The following is a 27,153-nucleotide window of genomic DNA, read 5'->3' as shown; positions in this document are numbered from 1 at the left end:
TCATCATTCACATGCTGAAAACCCCACAGTAGAATGCTGAAATGTGGACAAACAGGTAGAACCATCACCAGAGTCTTCCACTACATTTTTCATATAAGTCAGAAACAAATAATCACCAAGATTGGAAAGCATCTTCAAGATCAAGTCCAACCATCAACATGACCCATCACCGGCTCCATGTCCCAGTTTGGTCAGTCACTCCTCATAACTCTTTTCTGGTCCTTCAGCAACTTCATTGTTCTTCTCTGCACATGTTCAAGCAATTCCATATCCTTCTTGAAGCAAGAGGCCCAAAACTGACCACAGTACTCGAAGTGCGGTCTCCCCAGTACTGAGAACAGAAGAACAATCTCCTTTCTTGTCCTGCTGTTCACACTATTTCTGGTGTGAGCCAGGCTGCCATTTGCCTTCTTGGCCACCTGGCCACATGGCCAGTTCATGTTCAGCTGACTGTCAATCAACACCCTCGTGTCTTTCTCCAGGAGACAGTTTACCAGCCACTTTTCCTAAGGCCTGTGTCACTGCATGAGGTTATGACTCAAGTACAGGGCCCAGCACTTACCTTCGTTCAGTGTCATGTGCTTGTATGTAGCCTGTCAATCCATCCATCTGCAAAGCCTTGCAACCCTCAAGCACATCAACAGTCCAGCCTAACTTGTTATTGTCTGCAAACTCACTGTGAGTATACTCAATCCCCTCACCCAGACCATCGATAAAAGCATTAAACAAAACTGACCCCAAGACTGAGCTCTGGGGAATATCACTGGTGACCAGATGCCAGTTGGATTTAACTCCATTCACTATGGCTTAGGCTCAACCATCCAGCCCGTTCCATCCAACAAACTGTACACCCGTCCATGTCATCAGTAGCCAGCTTCTCCAGGAGTATTGTGGAAAACACTGTCAAACACCATTAAAATCCAGGTAAACCTCCTCACCTACTAAGCAGGTCACCTTGTCATAGAAGGAGATCAGCTCAGACAGCACCTGACATTCGTAAACCCATGCTCGCCACTTCTGATCACTCAAGTGTTCCATGTGTACCATGTGATGACAGAAGCCTCTAAAGACTACTTTGCTTTTTGAAAATACTACGTTTTTCAACGAGCACAGTTCAGGTTACTTGTTTACATGCTTTTTCATGTGTGTTTTGTTTTTTCAAAATGAGACACAATCTTGTAGCAAATTATATTTTTTTTACTGACAAATGTTTTTACTTTGTTTTCATTTTATTTTTTTTACAATGTGGTCTAATATAAAACAAATGAGAACAGAAAAGGTTTCAGGAGAAAAGAAGGCAAGCAAGGTCTCCTTTCTCAGGAGGAGGAAAAGGAAAAAAGAAAGGAGCCTACCAAATGTTAAGCTTCTTTCTTCTACCCCAAGGCAAGTGTCTCAAAAGAAAAGTCTGATAATTGATAACGATACAAAGAGAGCCAGAGAAGTCTATATTATAACTCAACTGGACTGAAAATTCTACTTGGAGATTATTTTACTTGGGGGGTGTTGGATGATCAATTTCCTTTGAAGGATTTCCATTTTCTCATAGCCTTTAAGCTACAAGATATAAAATACAAAGAAATCCACAAATAATCCTCTTTGGTTTCTTGAGGTATGTTTCTGGTGTCACCTAGATTAAGCTCTCAGAAATCAAGCCACGGAACACTTTCCTTTCCATCAACAATAGCTTGTTCATAAAACTCAAAAATAGCAATGGAAGAGCAATGACATAAAGATCCTTTTTACTAATAACAGTATTTGTATTAATCTCAGGTAAGCCCAAGAGAGCTCAATTAGCTATGTATTTGAAGGAATGGCTAACAAGAACTTTTACAGAAAACTGGAGTTCTGCTGTGATAATGTAATCTCCCACAGAATGCAAAGCACAAAAGGCATTTCTAACACCAAATGGAATATAAATTAAAAGCCCGTGTTCTTCACTTGTAAGAGTTCAGTGTACCAATCAGTACAAAACCTTTGTTGTAACATGTGTACATGTCACGATACATCTCCTGGGAGAACAACATACCAGTTGGACAAATTCTAAGCACAGATCCTCAAATAGGGGTGTCAGGAGTGATTTATTATCCTTAAATGCATCTTTTTGCAACATTCATCTAAATTAAAGCTACCACCATGAGAGATATTGAGATCAAATACATCTTTGGTAAAATTTCCTTGACATCAGTAAAATTCCTCCAGAGATTAACTATAACTCAGTAGATTGGATTCTTCTGACAAACTTGTCAACTTAACTGCTTGTCATTTTCTTATTGGTGAATAATGATTACTCTTCACTTAGTGAATAATCTAAATATAACTATCTTGGAAAGAAACAAGGCTCTTACAGGTTTAAAATAGCTTTTACTGTACTAGATGGTATCCAGATTCTTTGTCTGAGAACACACAGTGGGATAGCAATCAATACAGAAAACCATAAATGTGATTTATCTCACTCTACCCAAATCATCAGAAGAAAAAGGGATCTTGTCTAAGCTCCCTCTATGGTAAGTGCAGAGGAGCATTCCTTCCAGTCTTTAGAGACAGATGGAAGTGTCAATCCCTTTTCACACTGTATACAACTAATTGAAAATATTATTTTAATTGTACATAAAATTTAATTGGATAAAATGAGATGAAATTACTTGCACATGTGGGGAGTACATGCATGCACATGTGATTGCGCATAAGGTACAGAGAAACTCTGAAGGAGCTTTTTTGCAAGAATTATGATAGATGTTTCTATTATGGACCCAGACAGAGTCTGAAAAATACATACAAATGTGTGATATCTAAATAATTCAAAGCCCACAGTTTCAATGATTCTTCATCCTAGAAAAACCAAACTCAATTCTTTGTAAACAATTTTCCTCCTTTCTTCTGGGCAGAAGGTACTTCATCAATAGTTACAAGACAAAATGTTCAGGGACTTACTGAAGTGAGTGGAAAAAACTATTTTTCTGCTTTTATTACATCAGTACACTGCAATTTTTCTAACAAGTTGCCCAGAGAGGTGGTGGATGCCCCATCCCTGGAGACACTCAAAGTCAGGCTGGATGGGCCTCTGAGCAAACATATCTAGTTGTAGGTGTCCCTGTTCATTGCAGAGAGTTGGACAAGACAGCCTCTAAGGGTCCCTCCCAACTCATAAAATTCTGTTTTTCTATGATTCTATGTTAAACTTACACTATGCTCAGACCTGAAAGAGCAGTCTCTTCCCAGTTGCATCAGGTAGATGACTGCTAAAAACAATAATCACTAAATATGGACCTATATAGAGATCCCTATCTGAGCTACAGAGCGTCTGATTTTCAATAAAAACAGATCTGAACAAAACAAAATAGAAAAAAAAAAAAAAGAAAAACACTTAAGCATCTAAACTAAATGGAGATCAGCCCCAAAACCATGAAACCACACACAGTGCAAATTTTTTTGTCTTTTCAGGCCAAGATTTTTCCTTCCTCCTGTTGTTTATGGAGTCAGTGTTCAGATGTGCAAAACCAGACAACAGCCAGAATTTGTTGGAAAGGACTTAGCAAGTGTTTAAAATAACATACATCTAACTTCCTTTTATATGCCATAAGCACTCCCTGCCAGCCCTCTCTCCCAGAGATGATACCTGCATTAGGAAGTCATTAATCCGCATTAACATACAATAACTTTGGCTGACTCCTTTTTTTGCCCTCTCATTGAAAGTGGGCAGATTTCATTAACCCTTTTGGCTACCCATCACCATACTTAGCACTACTACTGTCTGCGTGTCTGTGAAAAGGGTTACAAAGACTGAGATTACAGTGGGCACCGAAATCAAGGATACACAAACGAGCAAGGATTAATGCATTAAGGTCATATCAAACTATTTCTCTCCCTAAAACTACTAGAATCATTCCCTGTTCTAGTATTCCTGTTTTATCCAATCACCTAGTTTTCAAATTAACTTTCTATTCAGTGCCACGTGTGCCATTCTGTCAGAAAATATGGACAGCTTCTCATTCTACCTAAATTTCCCCACAAAAATATACATAGTTTTAATGTCCCCTACTCTTCTGGTAGATACTGAATCTGATTGCTTTCTCCATAAAGCTGTTGACATTCACTTCTAAAACAGGGCTCCTAAGCACCATTACATTCTGAAAGTTGATTCTGTCTACGATACTTTCCTCTTGCACAGAGGAAGCTTGGTCTAAGTTTTGAAAAGCGACTTCTGATGTTAGAATTTGTAGGTATTGGGCATAAAACTTAAGAGAATAGTACGTATCTAATTTTCAGTGGTAGCTAATAGAATATACTTTGTGAAAAACAGACGTCTGTAAATTATGTCATTAGCACCCACACAAAACAGAGTCACATAAAAACTATTTATTGCTTTCCAGAAAACCAAAACTTAGAATCTATTTTAAGCTGTATTTACCTAATTTTAGATTAAATACGCAATATCCTCATAAATTAAAGATGCATTCCCTTCTTGAAATGCAGTCAGTTACAAAGGAAAGTGTGTTAAAAGACACTTCAGATGTCAAAACTGACTTTGATTTCATCTATTAATCCTAGCATTCTAACAACCACACTTCTCCATTTTTAAGAGGTGCTTTTCCCTGCTGCTTGCAGTAAGACCAACCAAACACCAGAAAAAGGAGCTACAGAGGAAAGCTTTGAGAGCAACTGCACCGAAATTTCTACCAAATCCATAAGCAAGTGAAAATAGATTTTTTTTCCCCTTCATTTCAGTAATCCAACCGATGTAAACCTATTTTCTATAAAATTATTTAAAAATAAGAGCATTTTGATGGGAGGCCTCTTTTTAACTTTGCACTGCTAAGGTGCTAGAAAGAGATCATGCAAAAAATGGCAAAATGTGAACTGAAGGGGAAAAATGCTGCCTCTGTATTATCATTCTATTTCTTTTCTTCTTACAGAATCAAAAGAATGGTTCATATGCAACAGGCTCTACAAGCAAAGGAAAAATGTTTTGCTTGGAAACCTCCATTACAATAAATCCACAGAAAATTACTAACTGCACAATTATAAACCATAATATTCAACAAAGGAAAACGATGTTTTGTTTTGATTTCAGGGTGACAGAGAAAGGCAATTTGAAAAAACATACTTTTATTCAAACTAGGCCTTTGTGATTCAGAGGCTCTGCAGCATTAACAGATTTATAGTCACATTTTTATAGACTCAGAAAATAATTTTATTGAATCGTTTGGGTATCTAAAGTAGTACGTTCTATCTTTAACATACAGACATTCCTCTACCATCCTATTTTATTTACTGGTATCCTCTCAGAGAATGTTCCAAGTCTGAATACTAAGCATGTCTAATATCCAGATGCAAAAACAAGCACTCTTGACTTGCTCTGCTAGTCAAGAGCATTCCCAAGCTAAATAAGGCACTAAATCAGAAGGTTGCAACTGCAGCCAAGGGAAAAAAAAAGGAGGAAAACGATAATAAAAGGTGGGGAAAAACACTGTCTTTGTACAAACCTTGATGAGGAAAAAAGACAGCATCATACACTGAACATTGTTGTGCAACACTGGAATAATGAATCGTTCCTTTGTCACCAGCTGTCTATACAAACATTGTTAACCAGCTTCTTTCTCCCTTTCTGCAGTAGATGCAGACAAATGTTTGAGACTCTTGTTATAGATTTTTTCCAAAAATAAAAAAAAATCCTGCTTATGTAAATGCAGATCATTACCAAAGTTACATGTATCAGAGCAAAGGTGGCAAGAGCAGATGCACGCTGGGTTTGCGGTACATTTGCTTACAGCAGGCATTATTTCTGCACTGACAGAGGAGAGCTCCAGCCACTGCTCCAGCTCCATCTTTCTAACAGTTCTCAGATCTCGTCATGATCTGGTTGTGAAATTGTACAGTTCTGCTCATTGGGAAAAAGACATCCAGCTTATTTACCAAGAAATGGGCATCTCTCATAATGTCTGGAATTTGGCATCAGTTCTGTGCCCTCCCTGTCTGGAGGCAGAGCTTGCATGCAAGTTAACTCCTCTTTTATGACTGCTTTGGCCTGACAGCTGGTTTGATGGCTCTAAGGAATGATCAGAGTGAGCTAACACGCAGACAACACGGACCCTGATGAGTTTCGACCTACACATGAGCCTAAAAGTCCAGGTAATGTGGCTGTACAGACTGCCACAGTGTTACTGTGAAATACTGCAGTTCGGTCTCCAGTTCTCTCAAAAAGAATAATAAATTAGTTTAAAGAATTCAGAAAAAGACATAAAATAATGTTTAGACTGGGACAATATCTTACAGTGAGAGACTGAAGACATGTGAGTCAGACTGGGACAATGTCTTATAATGAGAGACTAAAGGCATCTGAGTCATTTAGTCTTACATAAGAGATGGTTAAAAAAAAATCGATCATAATTTCCCAGCACGAGCACATGAAAGAATTTTGATACTAGACGACCCTTGCACCTAACAAGAAAAACCCTCATGAGATTAAATATTTGGTAGCTGTAACCAAGCAAAGCCAGACTTCTAATAACGTATCCATTGCTATGAGAGAGGAAGCCAACCGCTGGAAAACTCAAGTGGGTGATATCAGGAGTTGTGTACACTTTGTCTCCCACATCAGACCTGCTTTTTTTTTTTTTGAACCAGAAACCTCCGAGTGAGATTCTTTAGTTTGGCAGATGCCCCTTCTGCTCTTAAAATCCATTGTCTATAGACAGACCAAGGATGGTAGGAAACATAAGACTATTAGGATGATATTTAGAATACACCACTTTGAAATTTCTCAGTAAAATGATGTCTTTTGCAACATATCAAGGCCTGTTATGGGATAAATCCAACATTTTCACACATACACTGAAGATCCCCTCCGCTGTCCTGATTTCAAGTTATTTGCAGCACAATGGCTTAATCAGAAAACTAGTATTACAAAAACAGTTACGTTATTTTAAGCAAATCACTCCCACTTAAATCTATGCATTTCCTGAGACATTCTCTTGTCTCAAGCTTTGAGTCATTGTACCATTACAAAGCACTGGCAGTAAAAGAGCGTTCAAAAGCAAATGGTGAAATGATGACAGAAAACATCACAGACAACCCCGTGCAAAATTACAGAAGCTTCCCATAGAGGCGCAGCATATGTTTTTGATTTCTATAGAAAGTTCAGACTGGAAGTCGCGATCGGGAAATGCTTTGGTTTTTACTATTATTATTATTATTTGTGGAAAAGTCCCCTTACTTCTCATTTTCAAAATTTTCAAATTTGAACTAAAAAAAAAAAAAAAAAGCAATGATTTTATGAGTACCTCACAAGTCAGAGTTTATCTCAAAAAAAGCAAGCATCACTTTAGACCGGTCTGCTCCTCTTTGGATGACACAAACTGTGAGCAGAATTTCCTGCTGATGCTCTTCAGGAAGTTTTATTGGTTCCTTCACGTATTGCAGCTGCTGTAGCACATCCCTTCTCCCAGGGCAAGGCAGGTGAATTCCAAAAGGTTACATGTGCTTCAAGATTATAAAATATTACAAAGATGTGGGAAAAAAGCATGCGTGCCACTTTTATTTAGGGGAAAACAAATAAAAAGCTTGCCCTGTCAAGACAGGTCAACATGTTCTCCTGACATCTTTTTCCATTCCTCCTTTGGCTGTATCCTGGACGGACAAGTGCTTTCCCTCCGGTCGAAGTCACAGACCCAGCACACTTTGCAGAGTACTTCAGGCTCTAGCAGGTAGAAGTGTGTTTGCCAGCATTAAATCAATAAGCCCAAATGAATTCTGTACCTTAATTTATCTTCCCTTTCCCTGTTACTGTATAAGTTTACAAAAGCTCAAAAATGGCACTTTGAGAGCTAGGCATGCTGTATTTGTTCACCCAAAAACACAAAGCCCACAGACTAAAGAGTTAAACTCTCTACATTGCTATTACCTAACTGTTAATCTTTGCTTGTAAATTTTGTACATTCCAGTCAGCCCAGCTAACCGCACTCACTAGCTAGGAGAAGCAGACTGAACTGATTACGGCACTGTTCCTCTGATGTCGTGTCTTCTGGCATGCTGTCATCCCTCACTGACACTGCCTGGAAAGTCCCATCTCCTTCCTGAGGCTACTGACTGTGTGCTCACAGTATTCTCCACTCCTAAGCACAGCCTTGGGAAAAATGAATCTTTCTCGCCCCAGATGGAGACTGTGATATTCCTCAAGAATACCTCTGAGACAGTAGATTCCTCAAGAAACAGCTTCCCTGGATTTCCAAGACGGATATTCCCTGAGTTACTCTTTTTCTAGTCAAACTCTGCTTTAGCCACCTCTTTTATTTGGTGGCATGCGTTCAGGCAGAAAATATACATTTAATATAGTTGCATTCAGGCAGGTCATCTGAAAGACAGGTGATATCAAAACAAACTGTAGGCACATAACTCCTTTCTTCAACTATGTTTTTGCTGTTGACAACCAAAATTAGAAGTCAACACACAAGCTGAAGGTGGAATTCATTTCATTGGTTCCAGCAATCTAAAACCTGGCACTCATTCTAACAACCATAATAGCTCTCTGCATAGAGAAGGTACAGTTAAGAAACTCCAAGAAGGCACTCCCCTCAACCCATCTCAAACATCTATAAAGTTCTGTGGCCGTGGCTGCCTTCCTCTCCACTGCCTACACTTGGATTCTAAATGATTAATTAGATGAACACCTACAGTGAGGTCAGGTGAAACCTATGAGAATTTATCATTTTTAGGCTACGAGGCATGACAGTTTGCAAGTGTGCCCCTAAAAGCCTTTATTGTACACATTCAGGCTCTTTGGACTGAAGGTCTTCATATTATAAGGCAGTCTGGATCACATGCACCAAAGCCCATCTCACCCTTCTTTCAAATCGCCTGGTTTCTTTCCAGATCTTTCATAACTGCATGATTCCAATCAGTCACTTATTCTGGCCCACAAAGTGAATTACGCTTCTGCATATATAAATACACATATATCTACACAGTGCACCTGCAGGTATGTTCTAGTGATTTCATAGCATAGACATGTTTTTCCCACTGTTTGAAAACAAAAAACACAGATGCCTTATGACATACTCTGGAAAAATGGCAGATAAAACCAGAACTGCTTGTGTAGCTGGATTGCTATTCAAGCCCCACTGGTGCCTACTGATAAATAAGTGCACTGCTGGGAGGGAAAGAGAAGCATAATTCAGTGACAGGATGAGAGGGAATGGCCTCAGGTTGTGCCAGGGGAGGTTCAGGTAGGATATTAGAAAAAAATTCTACTCTGAAAGAGCAGTCAGGTGCTGGAGGAGCTGCCCAGGGGGGTGGTGGAGTCACCATCCCGAGAGGTGTTCAAGAAATGTCTAGATGTTGTACTAAGGAATGAGGTTTAGTGGGCAATGTTGGTGGTAGGTGGACAGTTGGACTGGAAGCTCTTAGAGGCCTTTTCCAACCTTAATGATTCTATGATTCTAAGATCATTCATTTTATCCATTAGCATCTAATCTTCTGTACGCCCACCAGGTTCAGTCTCCAGGGAGAGACCAGACAGCAGTCCCCTTTTCTGACAGATTTGCATGTGTTCACAATGATATCTATATTCAAGAGAAACACACCTGATTTATGCAACTTGCATCCATCAGTGAAACAGCCCATGTGCTGTGATCTCTGCGCTGACTTTTCATAAATCTGAGGCTCTCTGAACATGTATTCCAAACCTGCCTGTTTTTTTGTTTCTGTTTACCCAAAATACAGGTCTCCTTCTATGACCACTACATTTCCTAACTATAAAACTTTTGATCAGCAGAAAAAAGATCGTGAGTACACAGAAGAGAATCTTCTTTATATCCTAATATGCAAGACTCACTTGCCAAAGTTAAGACTACCCAGAATGTTTGGTATTTAGCTGCAGGCAGATGAGCCTGCCATGGTCTAGGTCCTGGCCCTGCACACAGCTGGACCAGTAAACCAGCAGTACTGCTTTTCTGGCCACACCAAAAGGATCACACCTGCTTGTGCAATCAGGAGGACGGGAGCAGGGGCTGCCCTCCTTGACTTGCATCCCAGTGGACAGATCAAGCTCTCTGCAATTGCCACACTGGCATCTGTTCCAGGCTTGATGATAGCAGCTGAGATGCATCGCTTCATAACACTCATTTCATTAAAATTAAAAGCCATATTAATTTTTTCACCTGCATCTCCCAAAGCAATATCTTCACATAAGAACACATTCTCAATAGAGTTTATAAAGAAAAAGAAAATAAATGTTTCAAGCCTATTGGCCTGGCAAGTTGGGAAGTGTAATAGAATATTTAACATACAGGAGATGTTCATACTACAGGGACCATGACCATGTAAATATGTAAGGACAGATAACTTCAAAGGAAAAAAATTCTCTGTCAGCCTTCCAAAAGGAAAGAAGTATAGCCTTTCTGGAAGTCTACATCCGAACATAAAAATAAATTAAAATACAGTCTTATCCTCTAAACGTCCATACTCTTGACTTTACGTTAATCTCCCAAATGGCGCCTGACAATCTGTCAAATCTCTCTGTTCTGTGTTTTGTAGCTGAAGCACCAGGTTTAGATACTTTTTATCACTGTTATTCAAGCAACTAGCCACGTAAACTAGAGGTTTAAGTCCCAAGACGACAAGTGGGGCTTTCCATCCCCTACAGTAATTCTACCCTCTAAGTATTTTAAAATTGTATTTCAAAATTGTATTGCAGTGCTGACATAGGGAGATGATTAAATCCTGCCCTCTGGTATTGGTAGAATGGGCTCCATGTAGAATTTCCCCATCCACATTTCTCCTAAATTATGCATCCATATGCATTTGTGCCAAAATGCTTAGCAATTTTCAGACACATTCACCTCTGTATTCTATGTACTGACATTCTCCATGATAAAACCTCTGAAAGTACAACAGACAAAACCTCAAAAATACATATCCCAAAATAAAAATAAAGGTGTTCTGGTGAAATATGAGCAAAATGAAAGCAAACCAAAGATAACTGAAGTTCTCAACAAGAACACTAAATACTAAAAAAAAAAAAAAAATGATAGAAAACTGTGGATTCAAATGTACCACTAAATTCAAAGAAAACTTTGCCCTTACTTCAATACAAGTTTTGCATTAAGTTAGAGGGATGTACATACCATTCAAATATTTATTGACAGAAATACTGTAAGGTAACTCACATAGCAAATTAAATGCACATAAGAAAATGTCTAAGCAAAGTCTTCCATAACAAATGGTAGAAGTTGCATTACGAACATTAAAAAGGTTTTCAAACATGTTGTTGGATTTCTCATATTTTAAAATCTGATCCTTTTTAAAGTGATTCAAGTCTGATCATGCACTTAGACACTTCCCTGCTGATGCTAGCAAGCACCTGTAGAGTTCCACGCCCAACTCTTCTGAAGCTTGAAATCTAACTTTTGGGGGTTAGTTTTAAACCACTTGAATAGTTGCCTTTAGGAACTGCCAGAAGCAAGTACCTCTAATTATTTTCTGACTGACTTCCTGGCATACATAGCAACTTTTATCACTGCTTATGAATTAGGACACAAGTTTTCATCTCTTATGTTCTTTCTTGACACTATTTGCCTTAAAGAAAACAAAAGCCTTCAAATCATATTCATCTCATTCTTTCACTCTTACTTCTGACTTTTTCTGTAATGGTCAAATCAACTGGAGAGACTACATACCTGCCACAATTATGCCATTGCATTTGTTCTCAAAAGCTAAATAAAAATTGAACTATTAGTCTCGTGTTGCAATGTAAGTCCAAACACCAAACTAATAATTAAGCTTCAAAATAGTCCCTCCTGAACTTCACACAAATGTGGGATTCTCCCATATCTGATTTAATCCATAAGCTCTACTATATTTAACCGATAATCAATTCTCTTCAAAGAAAGCCACAGAGAAATGTGCGTGAGAACTCAGCACTGTACTACTTAGTGCAAGACTAGCACATCCCAAACACCTGTTAGCAGCAACAAACACTTTGCATTAGAGGATTTGTGCAACTGAGCCAAAGCCAGTGAGATCCTATCTGGCAGACAAAAGATAATAGAGTGATATCACTCAAGCAGTTCACTGTTCCAAGAACTCAGTTTCAACGCTGCCTGCACCAAATCTACACTATCTACAAATCTCTGGTTTCTCACTTCAATTTTTAATTGAGGTGAAAGTGATGTAAAATGTCGTATAATCCACTTTTACCTGTTGCTTCTGTACAGTCACACAATAGTCCCTTTGAAACCACAGTTAAACCAACCAGTTTCAATTTTCAACGAATAAATGAATTCTCGCTCTCTGGAAGACACTAGACCAAATCTAAATTGCACCTGAAAACACTGTGTGCACATGCATGATTCATAGGTCAGCAATAGAAGGTGATTTAAGTACCACAGGGGAAGCGCAGCAAACAGGCTAAGTTTCTTCCCTACACAAAAGTCTGTTTGTTCATCAATCAGGAAAGCAATGAATTCTATGAATTTCCTCTGTTTTCTTAGTAGCACTTTGGCTTGTTTGACTTAATTTGCTAACTCTGCTGTCAATATGTTGAATTCTACCCGAAGAAATCAGATCACTCAACACTAAACTAAATCTAAATTTCTAATATTTACATATAGGTTCTGCATGGAAGCTGTGTTTTTTTCTGAACTATGTGAAAGCTACAGCATTGAAATCACAGTAAAGCTTGAGAAAACACATCAGTCTCAACTTCTGCCTTACTGACATTTGTCAATCTGTGTCAGATTTAAAGTTCAACATACTATGCATTTTATTTATGTGCAACATTTTTTTCCCCGGTATACTCAACAAACATCAGTCTTACTTCTTGAATTCACCTGGCTTCTGTTGCCTCTCACGCAGCCCATTGTAGTCATTCTATATCTAAAATTCATGAAATCTACTGCTAACAGCTATATTCTTTAAGACAAGTTTCAATTTCAGAATTATTATTCTTGTCAATAATGCATGAAGCAGAATATAGCTGGTACCTAACAGAGCTGGACTGACTTGCAAGAAGAGAGACGCAAGTAGTCTCTTTGTATATTCAACATCTTATTTCATCTGACTAAAGTGTTTGAGAAACATCTCATGGACCAAAAATGCATATTAAATTTTTTTTAATGGATGAATCTTAAGTAGTGTTACATCCAACCAGAAATACTGAAGAACTGCAGTCTTTTTTCCTCCTTTGGAATAAAGGATCTGAAATGTGATCACTAACATGAATTCATTCCTACAATGCCTGTAGGAAGAAATGTTGAGTTAATTACTCAATTAGAGCATATTTACTTTGTAATTATAATGTCATGTTCAGTCATATTTAATTGTTTTTTCCAAAATACCCAAAGGCAACCATCCACAACATGGGCTGAAGACCTGAGAATTTTAAGACAAATAACAAAGCCATTAGAGAAGCATACTTTTAACATACGACAGAGCACCCACTAAGGTTGGATGGATCTCAGATAATAATCTCCTTAAAACAATTAATTATAAGATTTATGTATAAGATGCAAATAGAATTCCCACGGAATTAGCCAGACTTTTATTCTCATTTCTGGGCCTAGTTTGAAAGTCATTAAGTCTCCAGTCACCCTTAAGAATGACTTTAATTTAATCTTCTGTCTTTTACCATTAGAGCAGATTTTCCCTCCCTCATATCTGTGCTAAGTGTGTTGGTGACCAGTTGAGCAGACGATGAATCCTGTGGATTTTCTTCCCCTCCTTAAAGGTACCAGGATAAATAACCCTTTTTTCCTCTCCCATTCATACAAGGTTTAACTAGTATTCTGATAACTCCCCACAACCGTTGAAGGAAACCCAACCTCCTGGTCACTTTTCGTGGATTCTGAATGTTTTAGCTGCTCAGACAGCCACTGGGGTTTAGAACGTAATACTGAGACTAAACACACATACATGGCAAATTGCAGAAGTGACCTACCAAGATCCAGCAAATATATAATCTTTGAATTCCTGTAAAAGCTTCTAACATCCCCTTAGAACATCCATTAACATTTATCTCAATTTTCTTTAGTCAGCAGTGGAAAAGGAGCCTAAATAGGAGTTAGGACCCTAATCCTTTTTTACAGTCGTCGCTTCCATAGTGATTTTATGTGTTGGTATATATATCCACAGAGCAAGCAGTTAGGTTCAGCAGAATGTTTGCAAATTATAGCAGAATTCCACTATTGACCTGATGCATTAACAAGCACTGGAACATTAAAGTGAACTATTTATAGATTTCTACTGCCTCATCAGTGTATGCGCTGGTCACTGTCTCTATCCAGCTCTGCGTGAAAGCTATTCCAGCATAGCACAGGGAAAACAACCCATTATAAACTCAGTGACTGAAGCTCCAGGCTTGTCTCACCTCACCTGTAAACTCTAATTATATATGACTTCTGACCCCCAAGAAACAAAAAAGCAAAAATGCAGCCTACAACCTACTCTGAAACCAGCATAAAGCAATGAGGCAAGAGTCCCTCAAGTCCTCCATCTCAAAGCTTCAACAAGTGGTCACAAGATCTGATTAAACATAGAAACGTGGTCACAGTTTAGCTATTGGCTGGTGTATGTAACTTAGTTCTCAGTCTTAAAATATACAGATTTAAATACATAGACTTAATACTTCAAAAAACCTTTTACCATTACCGTAGCTAAATGCTGGAGTTGGCTGCCCAAAGAGTCCCTGGAGGCTCTGTCCTCTGAGATGTCCAGGACATTACTGGATGTGGCCCTAAGCAACCTCATCAAATTTTACTTGTTTTGAGCAGGGTGTTGACCCGGTCGGCCTCTGGAAGTCCTTTTCATCCTATATCATGTTTTTATTTAACCCTCTACTCTTTAGAAACACAATTCTCTGCAGTGAGATGTGTACCAGTGAGAACAGCGTCTCAAGATAATCCTTTCTGGGAAAGATGATGGAGAAAGTGATGAATACAGCAGACCAGTTTCAAAGCCATTCCCAGCAGCTTCTCCTCAATTTAAGACTCTCTTGAGGACAAAAGAAGATAATAATTAACCCTCATATCAGGATGAGTGATGATGTGACAAAATAAAGTCAAAATCTGATTTTACAAAGTCTTCTGTTACTATTTACCCTACATATACTGATATTTTCTCAATGTTTTTTTTTTCCCCCACTGCCAATGGACCATCAATCCAAACTGTACAATCTATTAGCTTTGTACTTAGGTTTCTGGCAGAAACTCAGCTAGGCCTTCTGTTCTGGAAATCCCTATACACAGTATAGAGACCACTGCGCACTTCCAGCTGGAAGAAGCCTACCCTGATCCCTCTCAAGTTCTTAACAAGGTTTACACTACTATCATTGGTTTCTGTCAGCTTCCATGGATGGGGCATAGCATTTTAAGGATTCTTTTGGACAAAGATTTATGTATACCATTGAGTATACCATCATTTATTCCATTAAAGCCTTACAAGATAGGTCACAGTAGGTACTCATACAACAAGAAGACATCATCATTATATTTCAGAGCTCCCAGCAAGACCACTTTACCACCTAAAACTGATGCTTTCAGCTGCAACACGCCTGCTCTCTGACACAAGCATAGTACGTCCATCACCTAGGCCCTCTTCCATTAAAAATATATGCATATTTATGTATATTTAAATTTTAAAAACCCACACATACACAAAAGGAAGGGGAGAATATCTTCAAGTAGTGTAAGCATGTAGTGTTTCATTTACTCTAATAAAGTCAAAATCATCTAAAAGTGGTAAGTACTCCATTTTTCTGACTTCCATTTGTTAAAGTAACACGAAAAAGTAATGTTATGTTAGGTAATAGATGAACTATATCAGAAGGAAAACAATTCAGGGGTAATCAATAAGTCTGAATGTTTAATATTGTCTTCTTCTCTTATAATGAATGATACTGAAACTACAATAAGCATTTTAATTAATAAACTCCCTCAAATCCATCTTATTTCTACTATCTAAATAAAAACTACAGTGTTTCAGATAAATGAAAATACATTGGGTTGGACTACAGTCTTAAGAAAAGAGAGACAACTGAGCCTTTTAACGACATTATGTTTTGTAAAGCATATATCTGCCATTGGTAAAAGCTTTTCTCAGTGTTGATCTGATTTGTTGTTTTCAATAATTTAAGAGAGACTTTTACTGCACATAGTCACATCTGTTAATGTTGGTTGATAGCCAATAAATTTAGAGGAGCCACTTGCACGGAGACCTTGTTTTCGCTATTCCTGAACTTCAAGGGAAAGTGTTCCTTGAATTAATCCCCAGAAAGGGTTAAGTGAGACAGCTTTTAACAAATCAAATGGCAAATTGATGCTCTCAGCTGGCCTGTAGAAGTGACAAGTAGCACACATACACACCCACGAAAACTAAAGGCAAAAGCAATTGCCATTCAGATAAATGCTGCTTTAAATATGTATGTAGACTCATTTCCCACAAAACTGAAAGAAAATGAGAAAACCTAAACATAGATGGTAATATTGAAGTTATACTGCATGCTGCTCAACTGAAATGGTTTGAGAAAACAAACAAACAAACAAAAAAAAAAACGAATAGATGAGGACAAATAATTCAAAGTAAATATCTTTGTAGAACAAATTCATTCCATGCAGAAAAGGTGTGTCAGGTCTGCTGTGGAGAATTACAAAGATGTAACCCCCAAAACAGATTGCAGAGCAGATAAGCAACCAAGGGGGGGGGGGGGGGGGGGGGGCTCACAATTGCAACCAAGTTACAGAGCTCAGGTGAGGCCTTTACAAGTAGGTGCTTGTGATGGGAGAAACTCACAACCTTCAGGAGAACCTGTCCAAAGCAACACTTGGATTGTGACCTGGCCCAACTCAGCCTCTGGGACTGGCGATCATTTCAAAGAAAATATTTTAAAAGCATAGATTTCAAATGCCAGGTTTTTAGCAGATACTTAAATACTCCTTTAAAGAACAGGAAATTGTTGAAAGCACTTAAATATTTTTCAGAAGGCTCCATCAGTAACTTCCCCAGTGCAGCAGACTTTATTATGCAGAATATTTAAGCACTGCTCTTTGACGTTATATTAAATATTTTTATATGTACTGCCATTTCGTATCATATTGAACCGAACACCGAGCACATGAAATGTTTTGAGTACTTTGAGGTAGAAGATCACGCTTTATAAATACCGGCAAATACCGTCAAGTCAGTGGGGTTGGAATTTTAGTGAGTTGTTTTCAAACAGTGATTCAGATTTTTCCCCCAAACCCAAAGATAAGCTGTCTCAAACCAATTGCCGGTATGCTTTATGCCCCACATCTACGGCCCACTGTGACAAACCCTTACATCAAAAGGAGAGGACAACAGGAACACCCTGAGCTGAAGATTCTGTTTGCTCATCCAGTTCCTTTGCTGCCATGGGAAGAGCACTGTCTCTACATGTCAAAGCACTGCCCCACAGAAATGAAGGGGATAAAACTGGTGTTTTGAAAGCAGAGCAGATAATCACAGCAAACATCCAATAAATTCTAGTTCCTATCTGTGAGGGTTTTGTCTTGTGGCACAGCATGAATCAGATTTCAGCCCTTAAACTGAAATCAACAGTGAAGTGCCCACAATCATTGGTGTATTTATACCTGGGAAGTTAAGGGGAATATCTGTGGATCTGACCCTCAGCTCAGGTCAGAAGATGCATTAGAAATGCATTAGGGAGTACACGTGTGACTTGACCCTCTCCCCGTCAACAGGCAATGCTAATTAGCTCCTAATTGAACCAATTCGAAAGATACAAGGACTATGAGAAGAGTGTCTTACAGAGAAAGATTTCAAGAACAAAATGTGTGCAGGTTAGGAAAAGAGGTTGCCAGAAGACCTAATTACGGCCGACAGATACCTGAGGGGGTTCTTTTTACCATCAGCAGGTAGAAATCTGTCCGAAATACGCAATAAGGACAAAGCCCAAAGGCATTAGCTGACACGGGAGGAAGGGCAGCTCAGAGGAGCCGCCACAAGCGGCTCCACCAGTCGGAGGACCGTCGCTATATGGAACACGCGACCTACTGGGGCTCTTTCACTCGCAGCGAGCGCGGCTCGGAGAGCTCCGTGCCGCCGTCCCCGGGCGCAGCTGGGGTGCCGCAGCCCCGCGGTGCCCCGCACCGGGCTCGGCGGCCCTGCACCGCCACCTCCTGGGGGCAGCGGGAGCGGCCCCTCCCGGCCCCGCAGCTCCCACCGCAGCTCCCCGGGAGCGGGAGAGGTAGCGGGCCCGGCGGAGGCCAGCGGGCTGCAGCGGGATGCTCCCACCGGGCTCGGGCTGCAGCACCGAGAGCCAGGTTGACTCATCGCGTGCCCTCCCCTGGGAGGGCTGGGAAACATGATGTTGCAAACCGATTTTCCATTTCACGTTACGAGGGCCGATTTTCAAAGCGCCCGTTAAAGACGCCCATCTAGGGTTACAGCGAGTCCCACATGTGCATTAGATGGGATGGAGTCCATTCTGAAAGCTTCTTCTGCCACTCGTTGGGTGGTTTTTAGGATTTAGAGCTTGTTTTTCACATTTTCCAGATAAACACATACTCCGTGGTCATAATGAATAATTGATTGTTATCATAATATAGTCCATTGTGCAGCAAAAATAAACATTGAGAAGCATCTCAGCACCAGCAGATAACACTGCCACGCTCCCTTCTCTTTGTGTAATGTGACACTGCACTGAAAGCACAGAGCGCTCAGATGTGCGCATCCAAAAAAATGAGAAAATCCTTACTTCGGGATGAACGATTTCCAGCGTACTGAGCGGCACTCAAAAGCGCGGAACAAATATATTACAGATCCACCCCAATTAGCAGACTGGCAGTCAGCGTCGCCTTTTCAGACACAGTTCCTGCTCCCCACAGCCCTCGCCTCCTGACTAAGGGCCTCCAGCGCACCCCATGGATTTGCCTTGGGTAAGGCGCTGTTATCTTGTCTCCCGCACCACACGGGCACTGAGCACACGCTGTTCCAGCAGCCCAATGAGCAGACATGTGCAGAAAGCAGCAGCTGGCAGAGGCCTAGCCGTGCTGCTCACTGCTCCGAGCAGACATAACAGTGTGGCTCGTGCTGGCAGTACCTGAAGCATCCACCTTGCTGCCAGGAAGGAGGCACGAGCATCTTGGCTCAGTCCTCCCTCATCTCCGAGCATCACCCCCCTGTCACAGCCCCACTCGCCTTCCACTCCCATGTTTAATCTCCACCTTGCAAGTGAGAAGCTGTGGTTGCTTTAATTACTCATTGCACACCCCGATTGGTTTGCTCTGATCTCCTCGCCACCAGCTTCTCCTGACTACCGAGCAGTTTAACCTTTCAAGCGCCGCTTGCACAAAACAAAAATAGACTGGAAATAAATGGCAGCCCGAGCACTCTGGGGAAGCAGAACTTTCTTCCACCTGGCCGGTTCTGTTTGCTTGGGAAGTTGCTCTTTCACCTGGCAGTAATGGCAATCCGCATCGAGAGACAGATGCAAAAGTGTTCCTCCAATTATATAATCACTGCAGCTGATAAGGAGGGAGCAGGATTTAGGTTGCCATAGTGTTGGCATATTGCTATGGAGGCTGAGCTCTCCGGCCACGTTATCAGCTCCGGCCCAGGAAGAGCAGCCCTATTATGCCCGCTGGACGCATGTGCTTGGCAGGAGCACTCGGGATCAGGGGCTGCTTCTTCCCCTCTCACCTCACTGCCATAGAGCGGCTGGGGGGAAGTGCTAGGCCTTGAGGTTTTTCATTTTAACCTCTATTTCTTTGTCAGGAGGGGGGAATGCTCCCAGTGAAACCCACCGCCACCCCACTACCAAAGGCTGCCCCAGCCCTAACGTACATGCCCCGGCCCCGTGGTGGGCGGGGGTCCTGCTGGGGTAGGGTGCAGGGTGGGAGAGGGGGTCCTGCCTGGCTTGGGGCCCTGCTGGGAGGGAGACGTGCCGGCACCTCGCTCCCTCTGGCCGAGGGGAGGCAATGGCTCTGCCGCTCCGCAATAGCGACGTGCGTGTGCGGGAGGGGAGGGGAGGGGTGGCCGCATGCAGGTAACGGAGAGCAGGAACTTCGGGGAGAGCGGAGCCAGGTGGGGCGGGGGAGGCTCCTGGAGTTGGGACAAACAAAGTTGTGCCCTGGGGATGGCCGAGCCGGCCGGCGCAGCCGGGCAACGCGGCGCGGGTCCGTGCCTACGGTGCGGGCGATGCTCGGAGGAGCTGGGTGGGAAACGCTGCCCGAAGTAAAGCTCAACTTTAATTGCAATGCGGGCGCTCCCCGCCGTCTCCGTTCTCCCGGGCCGTGCGCGTGTAAATAGATGATTCCCCTTCCCCTCCCCTCGCGCGTGAGAGACGAGAAATAGCGCGGAGAAGGGAAGGGCTCCTCTCCCGGTGCCCGAGGGAGCCGTGCCCAGCCGGGGCTCGGAGGGCCGGGGCGGCATTAAGCGGCACAGCTGCCCGCCTCCCAGGGCGCCGATGTCCCCCGTGCCACGGGGCAGCCCCGCGCCTCCGCTTCGCCTCCGGCCGCGCAGCGCGGCCCCTGCCCCTCCGAGCCCCTCTCCTTCGGAAGAAGACGACGACGACTCACCGCAACTTTTCCTCGCCCGCGGCCTCGCGACACACCCAGCCCCGGGGGCGCGGGGGGCTCCCGCAACGCCCCCGCCCGGGGTGTCCGCGTGCCCCGCGGGGACGCGCTGCCGGGGCTGCCCCCTCCGGCCCCCGCGGAGCCGAGCGCGGACAAAGGCTGCGGGAGAGAATGGTCGCCAGCTCCTCCGGGGCGAAGCTCGGGCTTACCTTGATGGTTTTCCTCGGGAATGTACATCCTCTTGTTTTCATTGACCATTTAAAACGAGTCCAGATTAATCCCTCCGCAAATCGGCTCGGTAAAATTCGAGGAAGAGTGGAGCTGCAGAATTTCCCCTTTGATTATTACCTGATTCCCATTATTGCATCAAACACCAAAAACTGATCCTTTCCACTACTGCCTCCTTTAGTGAAATTGCAATGCATCCTCAGTACATCCGGGCCCCTTCCAAGAATTTAGCACAGCACCTCTGGCTGTTAAACCATAAAAAAGAACGAGAAGGGGGGAAACGCGAGAGAGAGGGCGAAAAAAAGAAAAAGGAAGAACGGCAAAAAGCAAAAGCATCCAGGGCAAACCACGGAGGGTTAAACGTCTCTTTAAAATCCACCAACTACAAGAGCAAGAAAAGGAGGAGGAAAAAAAAAAGATGTTCAAACGCTGCTGCTCCTCCTCTTCAAAGCCATTCGGAGCGCGTTGTGCTGGCAGGGAGCTGTTTCTGCAGAGGAAGAGAGCCCAGTCCCAGCCCCTCACTCCCTCCCCTCCCTCAGCGCTCGCTCCCCGCTGCCGCCTCTCTCCGCCGCCACGGCCGCACTGAACGCTTCCAGATGTTCCAGCTGCGGCGGCAGCGCGCAGCCCCCCGCGCACAGCGCTGCCAGCCGCCGGGCTGGCCGCTCGCTCGCAAAGTTTAACGCGCTCCGCGCCGTCACCGCGCCCGCCGGAGCCTCGCCACAGACATGACGTCAAGGAGAGGCGAGCCGGAGCCGGCCGCCTCGACAAGTGGGGGACAGCGGGGGGACAGCGGGGCCGGGGGCGGCGCGGCGATGTGCGGCCACACGGCGCCGCCGCGCTCCGGCCCCGCTCCGACCCGCGGGCTCGGCCCTGCGGTTCCGCACGGAGCGCGGCCGTGAGCGGAATGGCGAGGAGCGGGGCGGGCGGCGGCGCTCGGCGGGGGCTGCGGTGGCCCCGAACCGCGCCGGGGGAGGAGGAGGGAGCCGGGCTCGGTTGCGCGGCCGGGAGGATGCACAGATGTTTAAACAGATTAATCAAGCTCGGATTTGCCAAATCCTCGGTGGAAACGCCAAAGCGCTCCGCCGGTATCCCACCGCTCGCCTTAATTATCCCTGTCATTTGGCCCGCTCTAATTGAAGCCTCCGCAGAGAGCAAAAATGACTTCTTTCGAACGAAACGCGAACTGAACGCGGCCCGCGTTCCGCGGAGCTGGGCTCCCCGAGCTGCCATGTTCAACAGAGTTCAACAATAGAAACTGCCACAGCCCGAGAAGCCGACCCGACCCGGCCGAGCGCCGCGCGGGGATGCCCAGGGCACCGCCGCCCCGTGCTGCCCGTGGCCCAGAGCATCCATCGGACATCCCGTGCGCGGAGCTTCAACGGCGGCTCTTCCCCTTCCCGTCCACACGCTATCCTTCCATTCACGCTAGGAGAAGAGTGTTTCTATTCAAATGTTTTAAAGTTGCTAATATCTCTACGAAGGAATTAATTTAGAAGGAACTCAGCGCCTTCCCTGCACGTGGATTCCAATGGGGTTTGTCAGCTCTCTCTTTTTGAAGCCTTTTCCCCACCACTTCCAGGTAGCTGTCTCTTGGATGAAACTCCAAATACAATAGAAAACAGCAACGCCCAACAGCTTTAGCCAAAGCATCAACAAAACACATCCGCTTGGAACTACAAGAGAAACTGGAATAGATGCAAAGCGCTTACCAAAGGCTGGATGCAGCCAAAGCACTTGTCCTGACGAAAGGTCACTGAGGTTTCTAATAACTACCAGTCATCCCCACTGCTGCCTTAGGTGCTATCCAAAAGGTAATTTGGCAAAAGCATATTGCCATCGGCAGCATGTAGAGGTGCAGCTTTATTTCCGAGTAAGGAGGAAGAGTTCCTCCGAGCAATTAAAATACTCTGTCCTCTATTGCTAGTTTTTCTCTAATAATGTCACACGCACTTATTCCATTTAAGTTATGAGATCAAGCAAGATCGCATCTAGACGTGGAATGGCAATATACTGGCTTTCGTTTTCAATTCTTTCTCTTGTTAAAAAAAGAAAAATTCTCCCTTCACCATTACAAAAGGACAGTAAATCCTTCCCTACCTAAATTTACTGTGTAAATACACATTTAATTTTTCTCCTTGCTAACAGAAATTCTTGCCATTTTGGATGGCGCTAATTCCATTTTCTCAACCCATGAGTCAACCAAGAGTTGAATGATTCACCCCGGCATGGACATAATCTCTGGGGAAGTAATTAAGTGCACGCTGATCACTCTTGCACAGAATTCAAACACTGGTGGGGCAGCTGTAAATATATATATATATTTGCCCTTCTTGGGTCACACTCTCAGCTAGCAAAGGGTGTATGTACAGCATTAGTTAAACAGCCAACATCCACATAGCCGTGCTTTGTGCCAGCTCACATCCGTACTCAGCCACATACACAAGCTGTCCCTGCCACCTACAAATCTTTTTCTCCAGTCTTTCTCCCTCCCTCTCTGCCAAGCTCCCCCAGTGGGACACAAGTTGGACCAATTACCAAAAAATCAAATGCAGAAAAAAATAGATCAAGAAACAAGAATATTAGCTGGCATTAATTTCTTCGGTATAAATAAAATCGTACTATAGCTCATGGTTTCTTTATTCAGCATTTCTGATGCAAATAATTTTCTATACGGAGAAGTGGAAAGGAACTGATGGTAGGATGAAGGTGGAAAGATCCTGCCAATGAAGGACAATCAGGTGATGTAACAGTGACTGTTGTACCTCCCCGTAAAGCACTGCTATGTCAGAGCATGCTAAAAAGAAGTTTGCAGAAACAGGTTTGGTAGAGGTGGCATTTGAAGTAAAGGTGCTTCTACGATTTTTCTTAATGTGAGTACTGAAATTCACGTCTAACAATAATTCTCACAGGAGAGAACTCAAGGTGTTACTCTCTGCAGAAAATGGAAATAGTCAATCGACTTCACATTTCTTTCTTCCAGTACTTTTCACCTTTATTCCATTTTTCCTAGCAGCAGCACAGAATGGACTTTGTTAGATTCCAGAGCAGCAGCTCAGAGATTTGCGCAAGGACAATGACAGCAGGCTTTCCCTGCATGGCCTCTGATCATGTACGTTCTGGGCCGGGACTCCCAAGGCAAAGTGTACAGCCTAAGCAAGTGAGAAGGCTTTCTACTACTTCTGAGGGACCAATGCTCTAAAAAGCCTTAAGGCCTTCTGATGGAGGAGCACATTTTGCCTTCTTCAGAGTTAGATCCCCACCCACGCAGCCCAAAGACAAGTATACAAGTGAAACCTTTAAGAAAACATGGAGTAATAGTTTGTTCAGTACAAAAAGAATTGGAATGATCTTAGTGCTTGCCTAATATGGTAGCCAGCAGATTGAAGGTAAGATGGAGAGTGCAATGATCAGACACAAGGGTATCTCACACCAGGTTCAATCTGTGCTCCGATTCTCTCCAAGCAGATGACATACGTTGGACAAATCATCCCATGTTCAGCCTTTGGCCAGTTGTAAAGAGGAGATACTAGTTTTCTAATCCACAGGAATGCTAGGAAGAGGAAAACTGTTCCGCAATCACTCTGAGAACAATAGTAGAGAGCACCAAGACAGAGATTTCTGAGAAACAGCTATTTAAAGTTACAAAGTGTCAAAGATGATTTGTAGGGTGTGAAATATTAACATGCAACAGTCCATTCTGCATGTAAGGAATTTTTTGTTGCTGTTCTGTCTACAATGCAGTACTCTCTCCCTCCTACCCAGCCATATATAGAGCAGACTGGGCACAACAGCATCTTCAACATCCAGTATCAGAAGCCACGTCTGTCTTCAGAAGAGAAATTGCCCAAATAGGTTGTGGAGAACATCTCAATTCAAAAAGGAAGAGTTCTCGTCTTGCTGATGTGTAGAGATGGGGCAAGAAATTAAGGAGAAGAAAACAGAAAAGAACATATAGCAGCTCTGCATTGAATTATTTGTATAACTTACAAAATTATTTGAAAGGCTTTTTTAAGCAGTCTCAGTACTTCTTAAACAATCTAGGGTTCTCATTGGGCCTACTGCATAAGTTACTTAGCTACACCATTGCAGTACGTTATGCTCATGGTATTTTGGCAGTTGTGCTTTGCGCTATAAAATAAGATAAATTATTCAAAAGTGGAAAAGAAATGTATTTATCCCCAGAAATAGTATTAAGGTTCACAATACAAATGTGAAATCTTTCCAGGGCCAGTATAAAGAAACACTGCCAGAGATCTTCATTACCTTGCTGCAAGGTAATGAATATTTAATGAATATTTAAGGTTTCACACCTCCGCCAACCAATAGAGAAGGCTTCCCATAAGAATCAGCACTTTCTTGCACTGAAAACTACAGGATATTTTTGTCATCGATTTAAATAGATGGGAACTAAACACAGTGCAACCTTTGCACAAAGACTTTGACCTTCCTTTTTTCAAAGGTTAACATGTTAGTAATTCTGTTTTCTATCTAGAGACTCTTTCCTTCGGAGCATTCAAACCTAAAATGGTTAGTTCTTGGTACATTAAAAGAGTTGTCATGGATGAATAACATAACACCCTTAAGAACTTGTGTCACTTCTGACAATACTGCCTTGATGGTATAATGGCAATACTGGGTGTTCCCCAGTGTTGTGTGACAATCTATTTACTGTAAATCAAACACTGATGGTGGCAAATTCTTCTCATGTATCATGACTGCTTTGTTTAGAATCGTTCTCAAAGCTGCATGTGATTCTTCTCTTCTCCATGTCATCAAGAAATATCTCTTCCTCTCTGTTTGTCCTTCCTAACTGTTGCTGAAAAAAACCACATTCACAACAACAACAAGCATAGATCTCAAAAATATTCTTTATTTGGTGGTTTTGCTTTAGTGGCTTAATTATAACTGGAATAAAAGTAACTGTTAGTCCTATCTGAAAGTATTCAAATTACAATCAGGAAGCTAGAGACCTTTCAAAACTAACAGCTAGCTAAAACACAGGAGACTCCCTCAAGAAAAAAGAAATATTGGATGAAAGATGAAAGTAAGGTTTATGATCAGGATTTATGGGTGATTTCATTTCTTAAAATCTGGAACATTGCCATATGCATATTTTATAGTCAGAAACATGGATTTTCGAACACAGCTTGGAAAACGTAGCCATATTTTTCATGTTGAGATTTCAGCCATTCGCTTTTGTATTAAAACATCAACAAGCAACCACAGAAAGTTAGAATGAAAATGATGAGATTTATCAGGCTAATTGTAGAGTCTACTGAGGCCTAGTACTGGTAAACAACAGAAAATATTAGATCTGAGGGGGAAAAAACAAAAGAATGGAAACTGACAATTGCATAGGAAAGTTGCTATTAATTAGGATAAGCTGCCATTAGATGCAGAAGAGGGCTAAGTAGATGAAATTGAGAACCTTTAAGTAGGTTTTGATTTTCCAGACTTCAGAATCTTCTAGAAAGTAAACAGGATATCTGTAGGTATGTTTTTATTCAAACCATGCAAGCTAGCTTAGTTTTCAGCTGTAATCCACACAGACAATTTCAGTGGGTGGTAGCAGTAGTGATTTTTCAACGCCAATTGCAGGAATGAAAGAACTTGCCATTTATTGTTTTAAATAGGTGATTAGTCTTGAATGATTACTGGGTAGCATTGAATGAATTCACGGACAAATCTAAAGTGTAGCAGCAAACAAATGCTTAAATACATTGAAATAACAGGACACATTTATCCCAAGTAAAAACATAAATGCAATTATGCTTCTCAGGCTCGAGGAGAACTTGTGACAGTTTTCATGACCCTGTAGGTAAGATTCATTAGGCTGTGGTCATCATGGACATCTGGCCATAGCACTAATTAGCGCACTAAGTAAGGTCTAACAACTTTTCAGAATTTCAAGACAGAAGTAGTCTCTGTTCCTCCAGAATTGAAAAGGTCAGCTCGTAATGGTGCCACAAAAGCTGAAGGGAAAGGCTTGAATTTAACAAGAACTGCAACACTGTTTCTATTTTGAAAAATAAATCACTGGGTCTTCCCTAGATTGGGAAATGTACAGCTTAAAACTGAGTTATCATCAGCAATTCACTATAATTACTACAAATATTTTTTTTTTAAATGACATCCTAAAATCATCAGTTAAACAAAATGAATGACCTAATCATGTCTACAAGAGTATCCAGAATGGAAAATTAATTTTTAATCCAATCACTTCACACTTTCATACACACACACACACACACACAAAAAAAAAAACCCATTCAAACTGTTGAGTGTATCTTTGATAATTGCCATTGCTTTCACAACAAACATGAAAAAGATATTACCATTCTAATGTTGTTCTACAAAATGCTCAGAAATATGTAGAATCATG

The 27,153-nt window shown here is 42.1% G+C and overlaps 1 protein-coding gene across 17 annotated transcripts in view; it reads right to left on the bottom strand.

Annotated features, from left to right (window-relative positions):
- Positions 1–21,511, bottom strand: part of CACNA1C (calcium voltage-gated channel subunit alpha1 C) — a 429,930-nt gene extending 408,419 nt beyond the window's left edge. For 8 of the 17 annotated variants that reach the window (XM_021389880.1, XM_021389936.1, XM_021389870.1 and 5 more), the window contains exon 1: positions 20,753–21,510. In XM_021389880.1, coding sequence (XP_021245555.1) covers positions 20,753–20,801 — 49 coding nt within the window. In that variant the 5' untranslated portion in view covers positions 20,802–21,510. Of the gene's footprint in view, positions 1–20,752 lie in introns of all 17 variants that reach the window. The other 9 variants (XM_021389965.1, XM_021389978.1, XM_021389991.1 and 6 more) reach the window with 2 other exon arrangements.

The sequence above is a fragment of the Numida meleagris genome, chromosome 1 (genome assembly GCF_002078875.1).
Source record: "Numida meleagris isolate 19003 breed g44 Domestic line chromosome 1, NumMel1.0, whole genome shotgun sequence".
In the NCBI taxonomy this organism is placed as follows: domain Eukaryota; kingdom Metazoa; phylum Chordata; class Aves; order Galliformes; family Numididae; genus Numida; species Numida meleagris.
Note: the sequence above shows the minus strand (reverse complement) of the source record. Positions and strands in the feature narration are given on the sequence as shown.